Source organism: Mauremys mutica, chromosome 9 (assembly GCF_020497125.1).
Source record: "Mauremys mutica isolate MM-2020 ecotype Southern chromosome 9, ASM2049712v1, whole genome shotgun sequence".
Lineage (NCBI taxonomy): Eukaryota > Metazoa > Chordata > Testudines > Geoemydidae > Mauremys > Mauremys mutica.
Genome location: NC_059080.1, coordinates 37,793,297 through 37,819,713, shown reverse-complemented (window position 1 = coordinate 37,819,713; position 26,417 = coordinate 37,793,297). Strand labels below are relative to the sequence as shown.

General features: G+C 45.5%; 1 protein-coding gene across 3 annotated transcripts in view; it reads left to right on the top strand.

Annotated features, from left to right (window-relative positions):
* The first annotated feature begins 10,453 nt into the window (after positions 1–10,453).
* The window catches only part of PCDH19 (protocadherin 19), a 116,748-nt gene continuing 100,784 nt past the window's right edge, over positions 10,454–26,417 (top strand). For all 3 annotated transcript variants that reach the window (XM_045030723.1, XM_045030722.1, XM_045030724.1), the window contains exons 1-2: positions 10,454–14,000; positions 17,361–17,688. In XM_045030723.1, coding sequence (XP_044886658.1) covers positions 11,866–14,000; positions 17,361–17,688 — 2,463 coding nt within the window. In that variant the 5' untranslated portion in view covers positions 10,454–11,865. The remainder of the gene's footprint in view (positions 14,001–17,360; positions 17,689–26,417) is intronic.

The following is a 26,417-nucleotide window of genomic DNA, read 5'->3' as shown; positions in this document are numbered from 1 at the left end:
CCTTTGATCCTTTGGCTGGAATTGTACTGAAGGCGCTGATAGATCCAATTTCAAGCTATCATGCCACCCATTCTCTCCTTTCCTTCTCCTAGAACCAATTGAATGTTCCCCAAATTAAATTCACTTCTGTGGGCAGCTAGGTTTTCTCTTTGTATGCATAGGCGCCGACTTATATGGGGCTCTGGGGCTTTAGGGGATTTAAAGGGCTCTGGGCTGCCTGCAACCACGGGGAGCCCAGAGCCTTTTAAATCCGAGCCGCGGCCTTTGTATGCTGCCACACCACAGAGCACACACTGTTCCCTCGGACCTCCTGCTGTGCAGATGCATCCATCCGAGATTTGTATCTAATCCAAAGGGCTATATTTTGCTGGTGTAAATATGGAGTAATTCCACTGGAATGGCTCTGGATTGATGCTAGTGTGAAGGAGGAGAATTAGCCCTGACCCCCTGCCATTTGTGTATATATGCCTTAAATCTGAGTACATCTGCTTGTCTGGCTTTATATGTTTCCTGATTATTCAGCATTCTGTGATCGTTGATGAACGTTGCTGCATTTAGTAAAATTGAATTAAACTATTGAGTGATACAGAGTTTACCTAATTCCATAGAGGTAAGATATGTTCTCTCTGTTACCCCTAGCCCCTACTGGAATAGAGAAGGGCCAGATTCTGCCCTTGGTTACATCTATTCAATGCCATTGACTTTGTTTATATTCATGCAGCTACACCAATGTTAGGATTTGGACCGGAGAGACACTTTTTATAAAGCCAGATTGACACAGTTGGCTCCCGCCTCCTTGCTATGTGCAAATTGCCGGCACAGTTTTTCACTGACAAATACTCTCAAAGCAGTTAGCCATCTAAGTACCTGATTGTGTTGCCAAATAAGGTATAGTACTTAGATAGTTAAGAAATCCAAACGAAGCTGGTTGAAATGTTCTGACTGAACTGGACTGTAAAATAAGGTGCAGGACTTCCCTGCCGGCTTGATGTTCTGCCACTACTGTCACCTCTGCTGTCTGTGCCCTCACTGTACTGCTTTCTCTGCCTTCTTTTCATAGTTTACTGTTTCAGCCTAATTCCAGTTGCCCTGGAATGCTGTGGGTTGTGCTGCCAGCCTAGCCAGCATGCCTTTGGCATCTAAATACTTAGTGCTAGCCCAGATAATATAATTCTAGTTGACAGGTAGCCATTTTTTCATCGCCATCGGGTTCTTGTAAGTGCCACCACAGTCAGAAAGTGAGTCTGGTAAAAATCACATCAGGAGGTTCCCCATTTTAGATGTGATTCTGCTTTTAAGGCATCTCGAGGGGGGGACCCAAAATCAGTGGTCTTAACCTCCCTGCTCCACTCTTGAGTCCTTCCTGATAAGAGGCTTTGGGCTGCCAGGTGTCCGGTTTTTAACCGGAACACCTAGTCGAAAAGGGACCCTCCCCAGCCCGGTGAAAATTAGTGAGTGAGTGACGGTGGGGGAGAGTGAGCGAAGGAGGGAGGGGGAATGGAGTGAGCGGGGTGGGGCCTCAGAGAAGGGGTGGGGCAAGGGTGCTTGGTTAGGTTTTATTCGGTTGGGTTTTGGCTCGAGCCCTTTGTGAAGACTGAGCTGTTAATATTGTAAAGCTCTAGTTCATGAGTATCACTGCTATTACCCTGCTGTTGCTCATGAGTGTACCGCAGCTCGGGGACCTTTCATGATGGTCTTGGGTAATGTTTTGGAGGGCAGAACCAGGCAGGGAAGTACAAATAGTACTGCTGCATGGGGTTCCCCCTTTCTTGTGCCACCACCCAACCCCTGGATCTGCAGTGCACTCCAATATAATGAGGGACAAGAGTAAGACACCTTGAAATGAGGGACGTCACATTTTTTCTTGAACACACTGTTTTATGAAATATAGCTTTGTGTACAAGCATGCAAATAGCCTGGAACTTTTAATTAAACTAAACAATGAGTACTCGAAGCATACTTGAAGTGAAAACTATGCAAGCTCTCGTCACTTAAGAGACAAGCACTCAGCTGTAGCTGTCTACCTTCACTGATGGATGTCACAGGTTTTGCAAGAGCAAAGACATTAGGGGTATTTTTAAAATTGTGCAATAAAATAATAAATGAATAGTAGTGTGAGGATTAAGCTCTAAACTGTGGAGTTAGGTGACCAGAGCCAGAGGGGTGCACGGGCAGTGTTATTGCAACACCAGCTTCCATGATCCAGTTTGCAGCCCATAGAAAAGCAGGGTGCATGCTTCAGTGTAGCAGCCCCTCCGTCTCCTAGGGACGTAGACAGGAGGGGACTCACCTCCCTGTTGGAGTGGATCTCCCTGTCCCTGGCCTCCTTGCAGCTCTGGATGGACTTCCTGAAGCTGGGCTGAAAATACACGTCTACCCAGGTGAGCCCACGGTACAAGCTGCTGGAGACGCCCAGCCAGCCCAGCTCCTGCATGGGGAGGTGGTGAGTGAGGGGAGCAGTCCAGTAGGGCACTGAACAATTGCCAGGCTGCTCCTTCCTTGGCCCCATGGATGGCATGGTTGCCTGGAGGATGCCTTGGATCTTGGGCTCCAAGAGGAAGCTGGGCTCCTTTTCCTGGTGCAGGAAAGCCTGGAAAGAGTCCTGTCTGCACATGATCAGTTCCTCCAGCACCAGCTGCTGTGTCTCAGGAAGAGGGATTGAAGAAACTGGCTCTGTTCCCCCATGACAGGCCCAACGGCAGCTCCACAGATCCCCACACAACTGCCTGAGGAGGTTGTTTGGGAACCAGATGCTACTGCTGGAAAGTGGTTGCACAGAGTGTGGCATCTGTCTGCTGTGACTGAAATCCAAGCGGGATGAGGAAGAGCAAAGGAGGTATTGCCCCCCCCCCATCCATTCACCAATGCAGGCTAGGCTAAAAAGACCTAATGATGAGTAAAGTGCCAGGTACAATGTGATTTGTATTGGGCTTTGGCAAAGCTACTTGTGTTGCAATGAACAGGGATGGAAGCCCTTAAATTTCAAAGCCCACGTGTGGCATTGTTAATGTGCATGCTTTAGTTCATAGATTTCACGAGGACCATGGACCATCGTGATCATGGAGTCTGACCCTCCCATATAACACAGACCATAGAACTTCCCAAAAATAATTCCTAGAGCAGATCTTATAGCAAAATAGCCGATCTTGATAAAAATTGCCAGTGATGGAGAATCCACCACAATCCTTGATAAATTGTTTCACTGGTTAATTACCCTCACTGTTAAAAATATACGCCATGTTTCCAGTCTGAATTTGTCTAGCGCCAACTTCCAGCCATTGGATCGTGTTTACCTTTCTCTGCTAAACTGAAGAGCCCATTATTAAATATTTGGGATGTGGTGTGTTCTTCTCCCCTTGTTTATCTGAACTGATAATAGGATTATGAATCCATTTTGCTGAGAGCACTTTCTGACTTCCACTGAGACAGGGGATGTAATGGGCAGGGACTAGAAATGATTCCACTAAATCTGCTTTGGGAAGTACAGTGTTTTTAGTGCTAAGGGATCCAGCCAATACCTCTAGTAAATAAAATGTTGGACCCCAAATTAGGGATGGGAGTGTAAAATAATAACCTTGCTGAATACCATGAATATTTGTGCTATTTGTCTGAGTGAACGTTACCGTATGATTCTCTGCTCACCCACAGGGCTGAATAGTGCTTCTCAGCTCAGACCGGACAAATTATGGATGACAAAGACATTCCTGCCAGTGATAGCAGAAATTTGGAGAGGCCATGTGGCTCAGGGGCTAGGTCACTGGCCTGGGACTCAGGACACCAGTAGCTCTGCAACTGACCACTCTGTGACCTTGGGCCAGTCACTTAACCTCCCTGTTACCCCCTCTCCATTTGTGTGGTCCATTTAGAATATAAACTCTTAGGGCAGGGGCTGTCTCTCGCTGTGTGTCTGTACAGTACCTGCCTCTATGGGGCCCTGATCTAAGTTGGAGCCTTTAGGTGCTATTGTAATATACATAATAATTGATATAACTTTCTATAATTATTTCAATGAAGAAATGTTTAACAAGCAAAAGGGTTAGTGTGAGGTCCCATCCAGTCTCTCTCCCTGCCAATGCACTGACCTCTTTGTACATTTGGTAGGGGTTTGTCCCCTTGGTTTTAAATATCCCAAGCAATTGACCTTCCACTCCTTCCCTAGGAAGACCTCTCCACTGCCTCAGAGCTCTCCCTGGCAAGAGGGTTCTGCTGGAGAATCAACCTACATTTTCCATTTCTCAGTTGAATATCATTACTCCTAGTTATGCTCCCTTCTCCTGGACTAAATAGTTCCCCTTCCTCCTTAGTAGTTACACTCGAAACCAGATAATGGGAGTAATTTCATCTCTTCGTAGAGAGCTCCTAGCCCAGCGCTCTCTCCATATATATTTAACTCTCTTAATCTTTTTTCATAAGCCAGTCTCTCCAGCCCTTTGATCATTTTTATTGCTTCTCTCTGAACTTGCTCCAATTTATCTATCCCTTATTGGTACTGAGGGGCCCCAAACAGAACATAATATTTCAGGTGTGGTCACATCTGAGCGAGATACAGACTATGGCCTCGTTACACTAAGAAGTGATGCATTTTGAGATGCAGCCCCAAACTGCAGTGGCTTGTTTGTTTCCTTGCCGCTTTAATGCATGGCAGACTCGTGTATCTAATCTGCACTCTGTTATGGGACTTAAGGGCCTGATCCTCCTAAATGTTCTTGCACAGTGCTCCAGCTGGCTTCAATGGGAGTTCTGTAGGAGTGTCCCCTAACTCTCACTCAACAGTTGTGCTTCCCGGCTTTCTCCCTCCAATTGAATAGCTGTGCCGGAGTTTTTGCCCTACGTGTAGTAAATGTGCTTGCATTTGTCCAAGAGGCATCTCGTTTTATTATTTCCTGCCCATGTTTCTAATCTCTGTAGGCCCTTTTGTGTTAATTCTCTGTACTCTCTGATGCTCACAACACCTTCTAATTTAGTATCATCTGCCAAATTCATTAACATGCTGTTTACTCCCTCTTTCAGGTCATTAATGAAGGTATTAAATGAGAGCAGATCTAACCCAGATCCCAGCAGTACCCCATAAACATCTCCCCCTGTTTCTAATTACCCTTTGTTTATGGTCCTTCAGTCAGTTTTCAATCCACATGGCACTATTCAAGTGATCAGAATTAATTTTCAAGTAAGATTCTGTGAAACACAGTATTAAATGCTTTACTGATTGCAGAGATAGTCTATCTATTGCCTTCATGGGCGCCAGGTTTGTATAATTTTTGGTGGTGCCCAGAACGGGTCCAAGCAGAGTTGTCCCGTCCATCGGACGGACCGGGACAACCGCCATGGGCCCCGCACTTTGGGGGGCCCTGTGCTTCAGGGAGATGTGGGGTCCAGGGCAGCCTGGGGTGTTAGAGGAGGGCCTGGTGCCGGCAGCAGCGAACGACCCAGCCCCAGCCCACCCTGCTCCACCCTGCTGGGTCCCGGCGTCACTCAGGGGAGGAGGCGGAAGCCAGAAAGAAGCAGGGTGAAGGTGGGAGCTTGGGGGAATGGGGGCAGGGTGGGGGTGGAGCAGGGCTGGGAAGGGGTGGAGTGGGGGTGAGGCAGGGGCAGAGGCGGGGCAGAACAGAGTGGGATGGGTTGGAGCTGGCTCGCTCATTGCTGCCGGCACCAGGCCTCCTGCTAACTCCGCAGGCTGCCCTGGACCCAGCGTCCACCTGAAGCACGGGGCCCTCCAAAGCACGGGGCCCGGAGCAGTTGCCCTGGTCCGTCCTATGAATGGGATGGTTCTGAAAATATAAACCGAAACATTGGTGGAGCCAGGCCCACGTTCCTGAACACTGGTGAAGCACTGGCACCACAGGCCCATATAACTTGCTGCCTATGTCTGCCTTCCCTGACTCCTCTCTCTCTGGCCTCAATGATAACTCACAGCTCTTGTTCCTGGAGACCAGGTTAGGGGGAACAAAGATCTTCTCCCTTGAGGCTGGGGAAGGGGCAGCAAAAGAGGACCTCCTTCTACCACTCTCCCCCTGGCCCTCCTTGAGTGAAGATTCCACTCTGTCTCCATCCCCACAGGCCTGGCTTCCACTCCCTTGGCCTCATGAGGAAGGGAAGAAAATAACCCAGTGAATTTCCTCTCCCAAGCAATCACTGGGCTCCCCTCCACCATTTACTCTGAGTCATCTTCAGGGTTTGGGGTGTCACTCTGATATTAATTTTATAGCTGGCTGGACTGCTGCCTGTGCCAGTCCTTAGGAAGGAGAGATTTGCTAGAACATCTTTTGGGACCTGGGTAGTCTTCCTCTCCCCATTTCACAAGCCTGGGATATGTCTTGGGGTCCTGTTGCTGTAGATGGGAATGCAGGCAGGATGCAGACCCTCAAAGCACCTGGTTGGCTTGGGAAAGGCAGACCTATCTGCTCCCTCTTCTGAAGACAGGAAATGGGAGAGCAGGCTGACTGCCTCTGAAGACACTGGGAGAAGAAGGGCTGACAGACCACCAGGCTTCCCTGCTGAAGGGGATTCAAAGTCAGTGGTTGATGCTTATGTGGAGAAGGATGGAGTGGAGTTGAGATGAATAGAGCAGATGTGAGGGCTGAGTCAGGCTAATAGTTGGGTGTATAGGCCACCATACCATAGACATGTTCAGACATCCAAAGATCAGCCTGCTTTCCCATTTGTAAACCTGCTTTTGCTGCACAGAGGTAAATGTTCCTCTTGGAAAAGAAAATTCTCATGCTCATTCTTATCTAGAAACATGGCTAATTCATTTTTTTAGGAATAGAAAGGGGACCAAAAACATGCATTAAGAGATGACAATCCAGCAAGTTAATGAGCTGCTGAAACATGTAAAACCAACCCTCCCCCCCAGGTTATCCTTACTGATTGGATAGAATGATGGGGGAGAGGAGCAGAGGTGTTGCTGCATTATGCAGCATGGGTCCTGGGGGAATGTAGGTCCTTAAATTTATGTCGCTAATTCCCAAAGAAAGTCCTCTGGGCTCTCTCACTTATCAGTTTCCCATCTCTCTGTGTGCTCCCCTGCTCCAAATGCTGGGCCATTACTTAAAACTGTTCCAACAGGTTCCTTATCAATCCCACTGAAGTGAAAGGAATGTCACAGGCTTAATGGAACGCTTTGCCAATCAGCACTATTTTAGTGGCATATCTGGCATTTTAAAGACAAAAATCTCTTTTCCAATATCCCCCACAAACAGGGTGGAGGAATTGATTCGGAGAAAGGCAACATGCCATGAGCCACAAAATGCAGCAGCCCTTACTGAAAGTGACTGGAGTTTTTAAGCTGGTGGTGGAATAAGGAAAATACCACCAATGGTCACTAGATGTCCCTCTTGTGTCTTAAAAGAAACACGAGCCACTTCCCCTCCCTCTGGGATCAAAGTAAATGGAAGACACGATAAAGAAAGAGGACTTTATTTGTGGTGTTGTGCCTTAAATGCATAATGGGTTTTAGGCAGTCAGATAAATTCCAGCTCTAAGGAAGTGTTTTCAATGACCATTTTGTCAATATTATTATTAAATGATTATTATTAAATGTACGTATTAACAAACAGATCAGAAGAACCGATAGGATTGTAATTACCAGCAGATACAGTGAAGCTGCTTTGGCAACTGCAGCTTCATATGGGGGAACAAAGCAGTGACATGATGACCCTAATTTCCTTCCTTGTTATTTAATAGCTGGAAGTTTGTTTTGGTGTCCTCCTCCCCTTCCCAATATGTGTCACAAAAGATTGGGATCATGGGGATTTTTAAAGATAAAAGCCATTGGTATTGTAAACATTGTCAGATCTCCTTAATAAAGGAGATCCAATGCAGAGCATGTCTTAGGAATGTGATTGCAATTACAAAGGTAATGACATTGTACATGAATTGCATTCCCCTCTTTAGCTTTAAAAAGACAGCAGAGTATACACATTCTATTAAGTCTCCCTGAGGTAGCAGGTCTGCTGCCTGCTTATCTTGTAGTGAGCATCTTTTTAAATGCCACTGCAATGTTAATAATTTTACCTGAGTAATTCTTCCATTTCTCGTTACCTGGGGGATTGTTAATGGCTGAGAATCCTATTCAGACTTTCTCCAGCTCAATCAAATCTTGAAGGCGCCAGTTTACTTTTATTGATCAGTGGGTTCCTGACAAGGTTTGCCACAAGGAAGCATCATCATCATCCTTTTTTTTTTTTTTTTACTCAAAAGGGAACAGCTTGTTTTAAAGTTTGCAGCTAAAAGCTTCTAAGCATATCTTAAAAACATCTGAGCACAATGCTAATTGTTCTTTTAAAATGTCCAGGTAATATTTTAAAAGGCTGCCAAATACACAAATAACATCCTGTGTTTGAGACATAAAACCTTCTTAATGCCCTTTTTAGGCCTTTTTAATTATACCTAAATGCACTTTATTTCCACACATTGAGATCAAAGGTAAATAACAATGTTCAATACAATGGAGGTTTTGTTTTGTTTTATTTTTCAAAGACATAGGATGTTGCCATGTTACCTTCCTCAATATTTATACTCTGCATTTCTGAGATAATTTTGTAAACATAACACCCTGCGTAAAATACATGTATTGTCAACCATATAGTTAGGTTGCATATCTTTTTTTCTCCTGTGTTTCTATGCTGAAAGTCCTTGACAAAATATTGTTAGAGCTTCCTCCAATGCATTCAAGTCAATGAAAAGACCCCTATTGACTTGAGTGGGGATGATTTAGGCCCTCAGTATTATGCTATCCTACAGCTTTTCCAAGTTTACTGTCCTACTGATATTCTTTGCCTTAATTTTATATACAGTAAGTTTCAATGTGAACCCCTTAGTATATTATTCAAATATAAGGTGTCCAACCCAATAAAAATCTGACAAGTGGATTAATTTGGCATACATAATATTTTTAAGTATACTTTAAAAAGGACAACTGGATCGGACCCTGCGTGTTAGAAGTAGACAGTAATGATTGTAGCAAACATTATGAATCCATTTCACTTTCATTAATCTCACAGTGAAAGTTTAATCATCAGTATTATGACTCTATCAATATTGTCACAGTGGCTAATTATTAGTTTACTCACCCGTTCTGAATTTACAAGTACAGGAGCTCATGGTATGAGTCCCTTTAAACTTTTTATCACTTATACCTTTTATGAGATGTTCATTACTCCCATAGACAGTTCATTCTAAATAGTTGACAGAGAAACCTTTAGACAAAGATGTGGTGAACTCCCGCACGTGTGCTTAACACATTTGAGGCTAAATCCAGACCTTTCATTCAGTATGGAACATTCCTGCAGGAAGGAGCTGATGAAATCAGTAATTAAAGGGCCCACTCTTGCTGTTTCAAAACTTCCTTTTGACTTTTTCTTGAATACAGACTGCATGCTTGGACTTTAAATATAAACATGAAACCAATACATTGAACCTACCAAAAACCAGCCAATCAACCAACCAAAAAATAGAAACACAGACAGACTCTTGTTCTCTGACTCAGCTCCCAGCCTACACTATTTAATTTACAAGCCTCCTGTCAGTTTCATTGATTAAAGATTCAGTCTGTTGGAAAGCTAGTCATGGAAGAGTTTAAACACCCCTCCTTTCTATTCAGTGACCCTAATTATCAGGCAGAGACAATGCAAGAAAAGGCCTTCTCCTGACAGTGTAACATTCATTATGGCCAGCTGATCTCAATTCAATGCACATTCCCATGTTTTTGGATTAAAGCCGTTTTGTTATTGTTGTGTAACATCAATATTTGATGTGTTGGGCCTGAGAGAGATGTGTCAAAGCCAATGGCAACACAAGAGATCTTGTGTCATATGTTGTTATATTTGTATTCACCACGTTTAGCCTTTTTTTGGGTGAATTTTATTTGTAAATGAAAGGTAATGCGTTGAAGTAATGTCAACAAGAAACAAATGTTGTGGCAAACATGATTTCCCCCTTCAAAAGTATTAATGCATGATATGCAGTCAATATCTTAGATGAGCAAAGCCAGAGCTCAAACACTGCGGGTGGCTCTACTATTTAAAGATGAAAAAGCCTTGCTGTGTTTTGCCTCCAGCTTATTGCCAAACGCCTCATAATATGAAGGGTGCATTTCAAAGCCTGGGGCTGCAGGGGGAAGAGAAGGAACCGTCCCAACATGTAAATCCATTGGCAACCAGACAAAACACATATTGATAGATAAAGCCCGGGTCGGTTTCATGAAAGGGATTGAAAGCAAGAAGGAAACTGCCCGATCCTCGCTGCATCCCTGGCCCAGAAGGAAGCTGCGAAGGGCTCGAATTGCCCTGCCCGCTCTTAGGTACCACTCCGTAAGTTTCTCCGGCTGCCTCCCTCCCCTTGCTCCGCTTTGGCCCCTCCCCTGGGCCAGGAACGCGGTTCCATGGCCGCTGATTGGCTGCAGCCCGGCGTAGCTCAGGTCCGGAGCCGCGCTCTCTCCAGACGGTGAGGTGGCCAGGAGTTTGCAGCAGCAGCAGCCGCAGCCGCAGCGGCGGCGAGCGAGGTGGAGAGAAGCAGTGGGGAAGCCAAGCCGCCCAGCGCTCTGGCACACGCGTGGCACCGCTGGGGTGGGCTTGCCCCAGGCACCAGCACCCCCGCAGCAGCCGCGGCTCCTCAGGCTTTGGGAGGCTCGGATTTGTTGAAGAACTTAAATAAAAAGCTGCTCACTCGTCCACGGCGTCATTTCTGCAGGTTGGGCACACACACGCAGCCAGCCAAGCACGGCGCCCGCCTAGCGCTTTCCCTCCCCCCGGCGTGCGTCCAGCCACGATTCAGTGACTATGAGCCTGCAAGTGAAACTTTCCCGGAGCGAGCTGTATTTTCCCTGCCCATTCGCAAACCCGATGAATGCGAGATAATAATGGAGAGGAAAAAGGCAAAGGCTGTCTCCGAGCTCAGCACGCCAGCGCTCTGATTCACCGCGGAGCAGCCCGCACCCGCTGCAAGCGCCTCGGACTTTGCCTAGCCAACCTATTGCTCCTACTTTCCCCGGGCGAGCCGAAGGAAGAGGAGGAGAGGTGGGGCAAGTAGCCCGTTGCAGCTGCTGTACAAACTGCTGTAAGAACTTGCGTGGCGGATACGGTGTGAATGACTAGCTCGGGTTTCTAAAGGCGAGTGTGACTTTCCACTGCTCGCTCTATGACTCTCAGAGATGACACAGCCTTCTCCATCTCCAGCCCAGGGAAGTGGCTCCGCGGGAGGGCCCTGAGGAACCCCCACCCCCAAAATCCGACTCTTATTTTGCAGACGCTCCACCTCCCCCCCTCTTTCCAGGCTGTGACTTATGATCGGACAAGGCTCCCCCCACCCTTGCACGTTTGCAGCCGCACTTTCACAGCAGCCTCTGTCTCAGTGTCTGCTTGCTTGTGTTTTTTTAAATAGGATTTTATTTTTAATGCAGTAACCACGAGGATGCGTTTAAAGTGCGCCTGGTCTCGGCAGTGAGGTCTGTGCTGTGCTTTTTTTTTTCGGGAGGGGGGAGATATAGCGCATGCCAGGTGCACATAAATCCAGATTCCCCCATACATTGACTGCTCTGTGATTTTTTGTAGATCTCTCTATAAAAGACATTTTTTTCTATAACTTCTAACTTGCATGCACATTGATGGGCGGAAAGCGCAGCTGATTTTATTGTGGTGATCGATGCTAACTTTGATAAAGCGGTGACACTGACTGCCGGGGGAAGCAGACGAGCCGAGTGTGTCTCTAGACGGTTTTTGCCTCTGATTTTACCCTATTTTAAAAGAAACCCCACCCGTTCCCCCAGACAGCCAAGCACCAAAACAACACCCCCGCGCGCCTGCTCCAGCCGGGCTATCAACAGGCAGCCAGGAGGGAAGCTGGGCGCCAGGTGTGCGGAACCGGGAGATGGATATTCTCCCCGTCCTGCTCGCCTTGCTGTGGACCGGGGCAGGAGCCCTGATCAACCTGAAGTACTCGGTGGAGGAGGAGCAGCGCGCCGGCACGGTGATCGCGAACATCGGCAAGGACGCCCGGGAGGCTGGCTTCGTGCTGGACCCCCGCCAGCCCGCCGCCTTCCGGGTGGTGTCCAACTCGGCCCCGCACCTGGTGGACATCAACCCGGGCTCGGGCTTGCTGGTGACCAAGCAGAAGATCGACCGGGACCTGCTGTGCCGCCAGAGCCCCAAGTGCGTGATCTCGCTGGAGGTGATGTCCAGCTCCATGGAGATCTGCGTGATCAAACTGGAGATCAAGGACCTGAACGACAACGCGCCCAGCTTCCCCACCGACCAGATCGAGCTGGAGATCTCGGAGACGGCCAGCCCGGGCACGCGGGTGCCGCTGGAGAGCGCCTACGACCCGGACTCGGGCAGCTTCGGCGTGCAGAGCTACGAGCTCACCCCCAACGACCTCTTCGGGCTGGAGACCAAGACGCGCGGCGACGGCTCCCGCTTCGCCGAGCTGGTGGTGGAGCGCAGCCTGGACCGCGAGACGCAGTCCCACTACAGCTACCTGCTCACGGCGCTGGACGGCGGCGACCCGCCCAACTTCGGCACGGTGGAGCTCAGCATCCGGGTCATTGACTCCAACGACAACAACCCGCTCTTCGAGGAGCCGGCCTACGCCGTCAGCGTGCCCGAGAACGCGCCGCCCGGCACGCCCCTGCTCCGCCTCAACGCCTCCGACCCCGACGAGGGCACCAACGGGCAGGTGCTCTACTCCTTCCACAGCTACGTGTCCGAGCGGGCGCGCCAGCTCTTCCACCTCGACCCGCAGAGCGGCCTGCTCAGCGTCAGCGGCGCCGTGGACTACGAGGAGGGCCACAGCTACGAGCTGGACGTGCAGGCCAAGGACCTGGGGCCCAACTCCATCCCGGCCCACTGCAAGGTGACGGTCAGCGTGCAGGATGCCAACGACAACCCGCCCCTCATCAACCTGCTCTCGGTCAACAGCGAGCTGGTGGAGGTGAGCGAGAGCGCGCCGCCCGGCTACGTCATCGCCCTGGTGCGGGTCTCCGACCGCGACTCCGGGGCCAACGGGCGGGTGCAGTGCAAGCTGCTGGGCAATGTGCCCTTCCGCCTGCAGGAGTACGAGAGCTTCTCCACCATCCTGGTGGACGGGCGGCTGGACCGGGAGCAGAGGGACCAGTACAACCTCACCATCCAGGCCAGGGACAACGGGGTGCCCTCCCTGCAGGCCACCAAGTCCTTCACCGTCAAGATCACCGATGAGAACGACAACCACCCCCACTTCTCCAAGCCCTACTACCAGGTCATCGTGCAGGAGAACAACACCCCTGGGGCCTACCTCCTGTCTGTCTCTGCCAGGGACCCTGACTTGGGCCTCAATGGCAGCGTTTCCTATCAGATCATGCCCTCCCAAGTCCGGGACATGCCTGTCTTCACCTACGTCTCCATCAACCCCAACTCTGGGGACATCTATGCCTTGAGGTCCTTCAATCACGAGCAGACCAAGGCCTTCGAGTTCAAGGTCTTGGCCAAAGACGGGGGCAGCCCGTCCCTGCAGAGCAATGCCACCGTCAGAGTGATTGTCCTGGATGTCAATGACAACACCCCTGTGATAACTGCCCCACCTCTGGTCAATGGGACTGCAGAAGTGTACATCCCTAGGAATGCCGGGGTTGGCTACTTAGTGACAGTGATCAAGGCAGATGACTATGATGAGGGGGAGAATGGAAGACTGTCCTATGAAATGGCAGATGGGGATAGAGGTTTTTTTGAAATAGATCAGTTCAATGGAGAGATAAGGACCACCAGAGCATTCGGGGAGAATGCAAAGACTACTTATGAACTGATTGTGGTGGCGCATGATCATGGAAAAACATCACTCTCAGCTTCTGCCTTGATTTTGATATACCTATCCCCAGCTCTCGATGCCCAGGAATCCATAGGATCTGTTAACTTGTCACTGATTTTCATTATTGCCCTGGGTTCTATTGCCGCCATTCTTTTTGTCACCATGATCTTTGTTGCAGTTAAGTGTAAAAGGGATAACAAGGAAATAAGGACCTACAACTGCAGGTAATGTGAACTTGTTTCTTTGTACCATGCAATATGTGCTTTGATTTTTTTTTTCAATCTAAATTACTTTTTGATTTGTTTTAAACCCACAGGTGTATTGCACTTACTTTGGGAGCAAAAATGAGGGTTCATGATATTATGTTGCTTTTAAGAAAATTTCCATAACTGTGTTTTTTTTGTTTTGTTTTTTGTTTTAAATTACTCTGGGAGAAGTGTTTTTGAAAAGAATATTCCAATCTGAATAAGTGTGTTATGACAATCTGTCCTAATATACATTTTCTTATGCATTCTGTAGCAGAACAAACCAGTCTGTCTTAAATCAGCATAGCTATTTCCTGTGAGTTTAGGGGGAAAAATGTACAGATCGAATTATTACCAAAAAGAGAGATCCCCTGATTTTAGATTTCAGGAGAGAACTGTGTTTCATATATTTGCACTCACTTTTGGGTGAGCAGCAGTACCATCCTGGTTGTAAAGCAAGGTTGGATTTTTGAAGCACTGAGCAGCTGAAAAGGAAAAAGCCCAACGTGAGGAGAGCTGTAGTAGGTGCTCACAGCACTGAGTCAACACGTAGGACAGCAAGTCCACACCTACAGTAGTAGTTGGTATTGGTGGGCTTTGCTTTAAGGTTCCTTTGCATGGTGTTTGCATCCTGTCCCCACCAGAGGATGTCACTATGGGCATTTTTTATGTGTTGGTTTTCTCCAGGAGTGGTGGTTATAAAAGGAAAGTGGAAGCTGGGAGAACTCACTATGAAAGAAATCATGGTTCAGCTAGAATTCACGAAGTGGAGCAATGCCCTTAAAGCTCTTTTTTTACATGTAAAAGAACTATTGTGCATGTATGTTTCAGGATGCAGCTCTTACAAGCAAAAATAAAACCAAAGGAATAGGGGGAAAAGAGTCATTTCCTTGAATAAACCCAATTCCTTGTGAAAATGTAATGGTTGATTTAGTTCTTATTAGTTGTTTTAATGATCATATTTACAACTCTGCATGATCTTGCAATGCACAATCACAAGTCCAAAATGAGGAATGGTAGGTCATATCTGCATCTGAAACCTTAGCTGCTATGAAAGCCTAATATTTGAAATTGGGTCCCCTGAATATGTAACAGCCATGCGATTATTGTCTCTTTTACTATTCTCTGTGTTACACAAGTTAGTAGACAAATGCTAACCACACATGAATATCAATCAGATGCCATAAAGGAGCAGCTGCAATGCCTCATAAATGGTTTAATCCTGTTACTAGTGAAATAGCCATGACTTCTTCATTCCTTCAGCACTGAATCTTTCAGATGGAAGGAATGGAAATTAATTTTGATCTACCTTTGTAACATACGATTGCCTGTGGCAATTTTATAGTGCAGAAGAATGTGCAGTCTTTAAAGTTTTATTTACAGAGATATAATAACGGAGAGTTCAGTTTTTATATCCCATTTTCACAACATAAAGCATGTTTATAAGCCCTTTTGCTGGATGGGAAAAAATCATCTGCAAATAAAGCACTGTATGTGCCATATTATGGGATGCCTAGCTTTAAGTGAGAGCTAATGTACTGGATTTCTTGCCAGTTTGGTCCATTAAACAAAAATAGGATCTGAATGTCTAAAATCAAATCGTGGTGGTGCCCCTAACAACTTCATACATAGGACCAGGAGGCTTAATGTGTTTTAGGGATTACTGAAATGCAGTTTAATTAAATAATTGGTCAATAGAGAGAGGACATCAAAATGAATGCTGTGAGAATTGGAATCTCACATTGCTAAACTTAAACATTGAGGTAAACAAAACAATTAAAGCTCTGTCAAGTGTTGTTAGACTAGCCTGCGTGCATACAGATCTTTTGCACAACAAAAATCTCCTGAATTCCTTTAATTTATTGACAAGCACAATGGACTGAACATTCTATTATCAGCGTCAATCTGATCAAGCGAAGTCAGCTGCAGAGGCGCAAAGAAGTACTGTATAGGCTTAGCTGTGTATTTGATCATCGTGCGTCCCACATGTGCATTTTGTGTATCTGTTTAGACTTGTCTTTTCTTTCTTATTTTTTCAAAGTGCCTATCAACATCTGCAGGAGGTTTTTCATAAAATTAGTTCATTTATGAGGTGTATGAGAGAGCTGTTTGATTTGGTGTCTTTTTTTTTTTTCCTGCTCAGGCAATTAGCTTTGTAGAGCAAGAATGCTTGTACAATATTTACCTTTCTAGATAAACCTGTTACTTATTCTTCCTATTATCTCTTAATTGCAATTATTGGATTCCAAAAAACCCACCTTTATCATAATATGAAAAGTAACAAACTCCATACTTTTGAATGTATATTTTTGGTTATGGTAGTAGTTTAACATAATTCCTTTGAGAAGTATTGTGCTGTCTGGCATCTTGTATGCATATCTATATCTATCTGCATAGCGTTGATAATGGTACACGGTCCTCTGTGTCAAAAAAGAACCACAGTCACTTCAGTCTAGATGTACAGGGATAATGGCGAGTGCAATCATGTTTTTCATTATTTTTTTCCTGTAGTTTAATGATGACTTTCTTCCTTTGGTATTTTTTAAGAGGAAAAAGACCCACATGCTGCATCAGTTCGTTCTTTCAGCAGGTACGAAGCAAAGGGGAAAGAGAGGCATAGAAAAACAAGCTGATGTAAGAAAAGGTCAGAAGGATAGTTTCTCTTTGAAAACACCATTTTTGCTCTGCAGTTTCTGGAAGAAAAACACTTCCCAGGAAGTGAGGAGGGGTATTGGGGGGAGGAGAGAAGAAAGGTTCAAGAGAAGATTTAAAGTTATCAAATGCTACTAGGAAAGAGTGGAAATAAAAGCAACCTGGAAACATTTTGTTATCCAAACAGCCTTCGGAGTGTGGTGGGATAAGTGTGCAAGATAAGAATATTGTGGAATTTGCTGTATTTACTGCTAAGATGTGGAGGAAAACCTCTAGTCATGCTGGTTTTCGATTTACATGAACTAAACACTTTTTAAAAATCCTTATTACACATGAAAATTAATTCAGGTACCCTTTTCAGTTCATGGATCTTAACATTTCCATTTTTTCTTTTCTGCAGGCTGAACTTTATTCCTGGTAACTAAATATCAGCAATTATAAACACCAAACAAAACACGGACGGAATTTTCCCTTCCCTTTCTTTTTGTGTGTGACCTGTAAACTTTATACATATGAAAACAAGCTAAAGATCATATATTGCCATAGGATTCAAAACATGACATAATGTTCATGAATCAGAAGTCTGTGTTGAGATGGGGCTAAGCCCTCCAGGTTTCTTAATATTTATCAAGCAGGGAACAGTTCAGGATTCTATTAGATACTCATTTTGCTTCTTCTGTCCCACAGAATTGCAGAGTACTCCTATGGGCATCAAAAGAAATCAAGCAAGAAGAAAAAAATCAGCAAGAATGATATCCGGCTGGTACCACGGGATGTAGAGGAGACAGATAAAATGAATGTGGTGAGCTGCTCCTCCCTTACTTCATCTCTCAACTATTTCGACTATCATCAGCAGACCTTGCCACTGGGCTGCCGCAGATCTGAAAGTACCTTCCTCAATGTGGAGAATCAGAACACTAGGAACACAGGCTCCAATCATGTTTATCACCACACCTTCACCGGGCAGAGTCCCCAGCAACCAGATCTGATCATCAATGGAATGCCATTGCCAGAGGTGAGTGTGGCCAGAACTTTTACAAAGTTTGGGAGGCTGAATCTAAACAGTTTGAGAACCTCCCTAGCAGCAAATGAAAGTTTGGTGTATAGAACTTAGTGTATAAAGGAAATGTGTCTTGTTGCAAGTCATGCCTCCAGACTTTATAGTATCTGCTTCCAGAAGGAGGTAGATGTTAATGTAAATATATGTACATATAATGCATTTTAATTTTTGCAGAGTATTATACTCCATGCATCTGTTGGTGTTGCCATTGTAGTCTCTGGCCTTTAAGCACTGCAAAAGCCGCTGCTCGAACACAGCAAGCAACTGTATTTAATGCATGCTCTACATGGATGTTCAGATACCATGGTGATGAGCATAGTATGAATACCTAGCGGTTAAGTTAAGAGTTGGATATAAAAGTCTGAAGTCACATAAATCTGTCTAATGGAAGAACCAGCCACTGTAGTAATCACTGACTTCAAATATGGGCACAATCCTGCAACTCTTACTCATGTGAGTAATTCTTACTTGCCACGTGTAGTCCCAGTGAAGCCAGCAGGACTGCTAACGCGAGTAATGATGGCAGGGTCAGGCCCATGTTGTGCTAATAGTGTTGGTGGAGTGTTGTTTTTCTTTTTCATGCTAATTTCATACACTTTAGCTTTAACAGGATGACTCTTAAGGAAACATCAGATTAGTCAATAGTTAAATTCTTAAGTAGGTCTTTGAAGGTTTTTTTTTAATCTTTATTTATGGCCATTGGTACTATAGCAGGAATACACAGTGCCTCAGGGTTTTCACTTTAAATTAGGCAGACGAAGTTCTAACCTCTCCCATATTGTCACCTCACTATTTGTTGTGAGTTAGTGGTGACCATTGAAATAGGTGATGGATGGTGTCTTCCTAAATATGAAGAAATGAGGCAAAGTGTCTGTGGCCCGGGTCATACTCACTGACTTCCTCTAATTCTGTCAGGTGTTTTCTGTACATCATGGGCATTGTTTACTGTTGCTTGTTTGTTTCTCTTTGAATTGTTGTTTGGTATTAAACAAAACAATCAAAGGTTTGTCATGTTTCCTACTTTAAACAGAATAACAAAGCTGAAAAAGCAGCTAAAATATTTATGGCCTACTCTAATTTGCTCTCAATACACCAGGGTAAATGCAAAATGAGTCCACTGAAGACAGTGGAGGTGCTCCAGATTTATACCTTCTTGTCTACCCAGTGATTAAACACCCAGGGCTGGCCTGGGTCAGCTGACTTGGGATCACAGGACTCGAACTACAAGGCCATAAAATTGCAGTGTGGCTGTTTAGTCTTGGGCTGGAGCCTGGGTGCTGGGACTCTCCACCCTCATGGGGGGTCCCAGAGTTCGTACTCCAGCCCAAGCCCAAACATCTACACTGCAATTTTACAGCTCCACGAGCCCAAGCCATCTGACCTGGGCCAGTTGCAGGTGTTTAATTGCTGTATAGATATACACCAAGAGCACAGTTTTGCCCTTAGTGTGTGGTTGCAGGCCTATTTTAAAGCAGTTGGTGTCTGTGGGCCTGATCCTGCAGTGCCCATGTTGTCAAAATTCCCACTGAATTCACTGTTTGTAGTGTTGTTATAGCTGTGTTGGTCCCAGGATATTAGAAAAAAAAGGTGGATGAGGTAATATCTTTTATTGGAGCAACTTCGGTCAGTGAGAGAGACAAGCTTCTGAGCCACACACAGTTCAAGGTTTAGGAAAGGTACTCAAAAGTGTATCGCCTAAATACAAGGTGGAACAGGTTGTTTAGCATAAGTAGTGAAAACACATTTTAAGGTCCGTTCAAAGTGAAGTGACCCATTAGCACTTCTGCAGTCATAGGACAAAAAAGGTGGGGTTAGTGAGTTGGATTGTTGTATTAAGCCATAAATCCAGTGTCTCTATTCAGACTACGATCTTTAGTGTCTAGCAAAGTTCTGAACTTAAGCTCCCCGGCTCGTCTTTTGAAGGTGTTGTGCAGCTTCCTTTTGAGGACAAGGACTGAGAGGTCAGATGTGGAACGATCGTTTTTTTTTAAAAAGTTTACTCTGAGGTTGTATGGTGTTCCTGTCTTTTATCATGTGTCTGCTTGAGTTCATTCGAGAGCGTAGTGATTGTCTGGTTTCACCCCCATGGTTGCTATGGAGGCATTTAGTGCATTGGATGAGGTACAGCACACATTGCGTTAGGCATGTGTAGAACCTAAGGCTCTTGAAAGGTGTGTTGTGTGGGGTATTGATCATTGTAGCAGTGGAGATATGTCTGTAGGTTTTGTTGTTATGGCAGGGTCTGGTGCTACTTTGAGTTGTTGGGGTGTGTGGGGAGATTGCTTCTGATAATGATGAGCTAGGCGAGGTTGGGGGGTTGTTTGAAGACCAGAAGAATTCACTAGTATTTTATCTTCCATATGCACTGCATAATTAGGTCCTTTAAAGGGTAGCTTTTGGTGGTCCCTGAATAGGGATATAATCTTTTGGTCTTGATCTATTATGGAGTCCCTAGGTAAAATCCAGGTGTAGAGTTTTAAAGGAGGAATTTAGTTTGTAATTAAAAGGTGACTCTTAGTTGTTTTCTAGGTCTTTCAGATATCATCTGCTTTTACCCCTGCTTGCATTCCACATCTGTCCTGCCATAGCAGCTCCAGACTTTTTACATGTTGTCTTATGGTTTTGCCTTTTTCAAGGTTACCCACTTAGATGCACTGAGACAACTTCTGCATCAGTGCACAAGCACACAGAGCCGGTACTGAATATAACAGCCTGTAGCTGCCAGGGGTGAGAGAGTGTCTAAATGCAATTAGGAGGGTACAGCTGAAGTAATAGAGCACTGTTCCACAGAATTAAAGCTCAGTTTAACCTCTGGTGTAGGTATAAAAGCTGTAATCAAGTGTCTTGGCTATACCTGAATGGCATTGACTTGTATATAATAACTTGTATAATTTACTGTGTAGGCTAGGTCTAGACTAGGAAATTAGGTTGATATAACTGTTGCTCAGGAGTGTGGGTTTTTCACACCCAGGAGTGATGCAGTTAAGGAGACCTAACCCACAGTGTAGAAAGTGCTAAGTTGACAGGGGAATCTCCCATCGGCATAGCTGCCACCTCTTGGGGAGGTGAAGTACCTATGCTGATGGCAGAAACTCTCCCATGGACACAGGTAGCATCTTCACTGAAGCACTACAGTGGCACAATTGTAGCGATGCAGCTGTGCTGCTGCAGCCATTTAAGTGTAGCTCTGCCTAGATACAGATACAGACCTGAGGCAGAACCCCTGATCCAAATGCCCTCATTCTTTAGGAGAGTTTGGATCAGTATCTAGATCTGAACTCTTTTTGGCTCAGGCTTGTCTTTAGTTACATATGCTAGGGAAATTGATCATACAACCATCTTTGAACCTCAACTCAGGTGGGCTTGAGAAAAGGTGAAGAATTCCAGAATTTGTTAATATTAAGGCCCCATCAAGATTCAGGCTCATCTGAGCACTGCATAGAATAATATTTGAGGGGTGGAGTGTCCAAGAGTTCAGATCGTACTTTTTTTTGTTTTCAAGGTTGCGTGCAAGCAAAGGCTTTTAGTATTCCGGGGGCAATGTCCCATGAATAATTCCTGTCTTTATGGATGGGAGATTGGTATCATTTGGAGGAGGGTCTCAGAAGTGTTATTGGCTGCTGCTGCCTATCTAAAGGCATTGGTACTCCAGAGCACTGTAGGAGCCTCCCATGCAGTTTCTACATATAGGGCAGTTGAGCAACACTGTGACTGCTCGGAGGTCATGATTCAGTATTACAGACTAAATTCAATCATAAAATCCATCACACGTTGGTATTAACTAGAACTGTCTGTGGGCAGCTAGAGGTCTGCAGTTTTGGGGAAGAGGAAAATATCAGGGGAGACGACATAGCTCAGCTGATAAAGTTAGTAGACGTACTCAGTCAGAATACATTTATGTTCAAATTTCTCCCTGATGCAGCTGCATTACAGCTAAGCTTTCGATCCAGCTGTGTGTGAATCTCCCTGAAGAAGCCTCAACTCTATTAGCTCTGTTTTTTTTCTGTTAGGGAGGCAGGACACAGGCAGAAGGGAACGGTATTTCCCTACATTTCTTGTCCCTAACTTGAGTCCCTCTGTCACTTCTTATAAGCTTAATGTATTAGAAGGCACTGAAACATGGAGTGTTGAAATGAATTTTATTGTATTAACAAATGAAATGTTTCTCTCCCCCGCTTCAGTGTCAGCTTAAAACGTAGTATGCCAGCAGTTAAACTGGAACTGCACAAGGGGCAGTTACAAGATTTTCACAGTTCTATTAAGAATACAAGAAGCTCTTTCACTGGGTGAGCTCAGAAAGTCTTATCCAAAGCCCATTGAAATAAATAGGAGACTTTCCATTGACTTCACTGGTCAGGCCTTGCACAAATCCAGCTCTGAGAATGTCTCTCCACCAAGGCATTGTCTGTTTTGTTTGTGTCCCAATTTATATCCCTTGAGGAGAGGGAATAGTCTGTGCACCTCAGTTGCAATGCTGGAGGTGTTGAATGTTCTCCGCACTGCATGCCACGCCTTCATATGAAATGTAGGATTAGGAGTGTTCAGCCCCTGAGAGATCTGACTGGGATCTCTAAGGGCTTTTAAAACCCCATCAGAATGCTAGATCCAAATGATCCCCCTGCCATGTGATGCTGAGCGGAGCAAGACCAGAGAAAACCCATGGAAATATTGTCATCCACGCAGAGGAGCAAGTGGATCTATGGTAGCATCCCTGTAGCATGTATCTTGCCCCTTACGAGAGTTGCGTTTAAGCTGGTCTCTGTGAGTGGGAGGCTGAAGCCAGCAAAGATGGCGGCAGTGTTGGAGCGCGGCTGTGCTACATGATATGCTCCCAAGGGAATGTGGACTAATACTGTATGTGGCAGACTGCTGGTTTAATGCTGATGCTGTTTGCATTGACTACGTCCCTCTGCTCTGCTCCTTGGGACCAGTGGAGGGCCAGGAGAACATAGTGGGTAGAGGCACGACCATGAAAAGTCAGGCTGCCAGTTATTTACAGGTGGGAAGAGGTTAGCACAGTGTAAAGGGAAATTGAGTCAGCTCATCTAATTGAGGAATCATGGATTTGGGCCATGGATCCCTGGCCTTCTGGCCTTTGTTGGACACATTCCCTACCTCAGTCACTCTGCTGTTGATTCCAAAACTTAAGTCATCTAGCTCATCTCTCTGCCAGTGCAGGGTGCCCCAGACTTACAGCTACATCAGAACTGCAGAGATCTTTGATTTATTTGTTCCCCTCTACACCTTTTCACACAGGAGTGCAGCCCATGGGCCTTCCTGGGCAGGGAGAACTAGTTCAGGTGTGGGGGGGGGGAAAGCTTACCAAACCTCTGTGCACAGCTCATACTGATCCCTAAACAAAACCTACTTTGAGGCTTGAGCAAAGTAGGAAACTGGGTTTGAAAAACCATAACATTCTTTTTCCAAATAGTACCAACCAAGTTGTTGTTATGGAGAGGCTGTTGTGGTATTTCTGACTCAGCTGGTACCAGGAAGTACTTTAAATCTGGAAGACACAAGAGGTTCAGATGAAAATCCAAATTTTTAGGTGCTTGTGCGAATGGAGCCTCCAGACATTTGTTGTCTCAGGCATCACTAGTGTCCAGATTATTGCCCAGGTAGCTCAGTGATGGGCTCTTTACAAATGCCCAGCTTAGAGAGAAGTTGCACAAAAGAATATTCCAGAACTGTTCAGTGTCTGTGGAGGAGCAACCTGTTATCAGAGCCCAGCTTTCTCTTACTACTTAACCTGAGTCCATGCTCTTCTCCCCCCCTCCCCGATCTGTGCTTCTAAAAGATGAATAGGTCATTGTCCCTTACCTGGCCTCAGCTCCTGTCCTCCCACCCAGTCCAAAACATGATGGTTGACTTCCAGAGTGCTTCCAGCCTAGGTCTGCTAGGAAGATGACTGCAGATCTCACTGCAGCAATCTCCATGTAACTGCAATAGAACACAGTTGCTGTTCCTCAGTATCAGACTGTATTACGTTAATAGGAGTTATTGTGCAGTAGCAATTACCTGTTTACAAAGCATATTATTATAACACTTCCAGGTGCAGACTCTTTAGTAATTACAATTCTTACCCAGTCACCTAGATTTCAGACAACTGTATTGTAGCTGCTAGAGAAGGGCAAAACCTGTTAGACTGGATGAGAGATCTCCCAGTCAGTGCGGGATTGTTCCCTGAGTATATTTACTAGGACTTTGTCCAGTTTAGTTTTAAATGTCTCAAGTGATGAGGTCTCTGCCATTTCCCTGGGGAGACTGTTACACAGTCTATTAGATCTGGGAGTCAGGGAGATTTTACTAATGTTCAACCTACATGTTGCTTTCCATTTTTGTGCTGATGGGAAGGCACAACATTGGTTGATACAGGATACAATACAGAGGTAAACAAAGTAGCTTTATGTGCCAGCTAGCATGAGATGTTTGCATCTGAAAAGTAAGTGACTGTCTCTGAAAACAACCATTTCCCTAGCAGAGGATGGATTTAGATTGGCTTGATATATAGCTGGTCTTTAATGTGAGGCTCATTTACTTTAACAGTTAAGAACCTTGAAATAAAAGTCCCTGAGGATGAGTTGTTTGTGGAGACAAATGCTCTTCAGGAGACACTTCCTCTTTCTCTGCAGCATAGTTCAAATGGTGGCAGGTATCTGGGCTGAGTATACAGTGTCTTGTTGCTTATAATTGAACTCACTTGTGCTCCCACCTTTTGTCCAATTGGTTTGGAGGGGATGAAGTATTCAGGGATTAGAATGTGATTCTGAGAAAAAAAATATTAGAGACTCCTAGCCTAGAAAGGCTTTTTCTTTATTCTTTGGGCCAAATTGTTACTTCAGTGTGTATCTGCCCGTAAAATTATTGCCAGGAGAGGATCTATGGGGAGGAATTCTTCCACTGTGACTTTTGACTCTAGTCTATTCCTGCCAACCCATCACTTCGCAGGCCTTCTTTTGGGGGGTTGAGGCCAGAAGGGACCTCAACCCCAGCCAGCACTGCTGTCAAGCACATTGATGGGGTGGTTCCCCTGGGGTAGGGCCCGGCTGCTGGTTCACATTTGTATCCAAGGGGTTAGACACAATGCCCCATCTCATAAGGAGGTGTCTAGTGTGTTACCTTTTTGGATCTTGTGCTTGAATCAGAAAGTTCCTGTGCTGGGCATCTGTCAAAAGTTGTGACAACTAAATAACCCTCATGTAGGTCCAAACTATGACCTCTGGGAGGGGGCAAATTCCAGCCAGCTGGTTACCTAAAACCCAACCCTGAAGTTTCGCTGCAAGGAAGATTGGCCAAGGCTGGTTGGGTTTTTCCCATCTGGTGGTGGTGGTGGGGGAAATCCTTCCCAGTCCCAAAGTGGTGACTTGCGCATCCCACAGCAACTTAGATAAGGGAGGAAGGGTAGACTGACTGCTAGAAACCAGCAAACAGGAAGTGGCTCCAAGCACATGACTTGAAATCTCATGCCAAATCCTGCGAGATGTTATGGGACGAGATCATGGGCCAGATCCTGTGATACCTCAACCCTATCCTGGAAGTCTTGTGGTGGCTGGAAATCATGTGGGACCTGTCCTGTCCCTTTGCCCTCTCCCATCATGGGAGCCACCAAAACACTGCCCTCTCTAGGGGCCCTCTTCTGGTCACAAGCAGAGTTTGAATTAAGTGTGACTTGGTGCCAATGTCCAGGATGAGTGAAAAGAGTCAGAGTTTGGCCCTTTATATTAAAATACATTTGTTTTGCAGCAGGGGCATATGGGGTACTCTTTGGAAAGGATGTTTTCCAGCCAAAGGAAAACTGTGCCCATTTTGTGCCTCAGTTTCCTAAAGCTCACTGGGGATGAGTGAGAGCCTGGGGAGAAGTGAGCCTTAAAATTGAAAGGGTCATATCTAGCCATCATGTTTTGCACGATGCGTCTAAAGAACTTTGCTGGGAGTTGTGCTTATGGATCAATGGTAAATTGGAATGTGTCCTGTATCTTGTGCTGGTGGCAGCTACTTGGTAGAGAGTGACAGAGTGTTGGAAGTGGTTATGGAAGCCAGCATATGGAAGTGTAAATGCATTGGGATGAAGGTGGTATATGCATATGAAATATTACTTATTATTAAGAGCTTGTAAATCAATTTCTGTCTTGCTTTGATGCTGGTTTATCATCAGCCCACTCAAAAAGGCTGTGCACGTAATGGTCCTAGGACAAGAATCTGCCCTCAGATATTCCTCTTTGCTGTTAAGCTTTTGGGGCCAGGTTTGCAAACCAGAACTGCACATGCATGACCTACTTTACGGGAGCAATGCATGCCCACACAGCTACCCACGCGCTTGTGTAAATCTGACATATGGATGCACGTGGGTAGTGCACACGTTTGTGCCAATGGTGCACTAAAATCACAGTCTCATAATTAATCTCCCAGTGTTAACTAAGTACTTCTGTTGTTAATCTAGAATTAAAGCACAAGGGATACTAGTTTGCAGTCTAAACAGTCTGGAATGCCATGCAGCTGGTATCACAAATGAGGCTACTTTTTACTAAGATGGTGGACTCCAGCAATAGGCTCAGAAATGACCATCAACCTTTATTCACTCACATGAATAATCCTTATTCATATTGACTTCATTAGGACGACTCACGTAGTGAGCAAAGGTTGTAGGATTAGGCCCGATTGCTTTTAAACATCTTCTTGCCAGG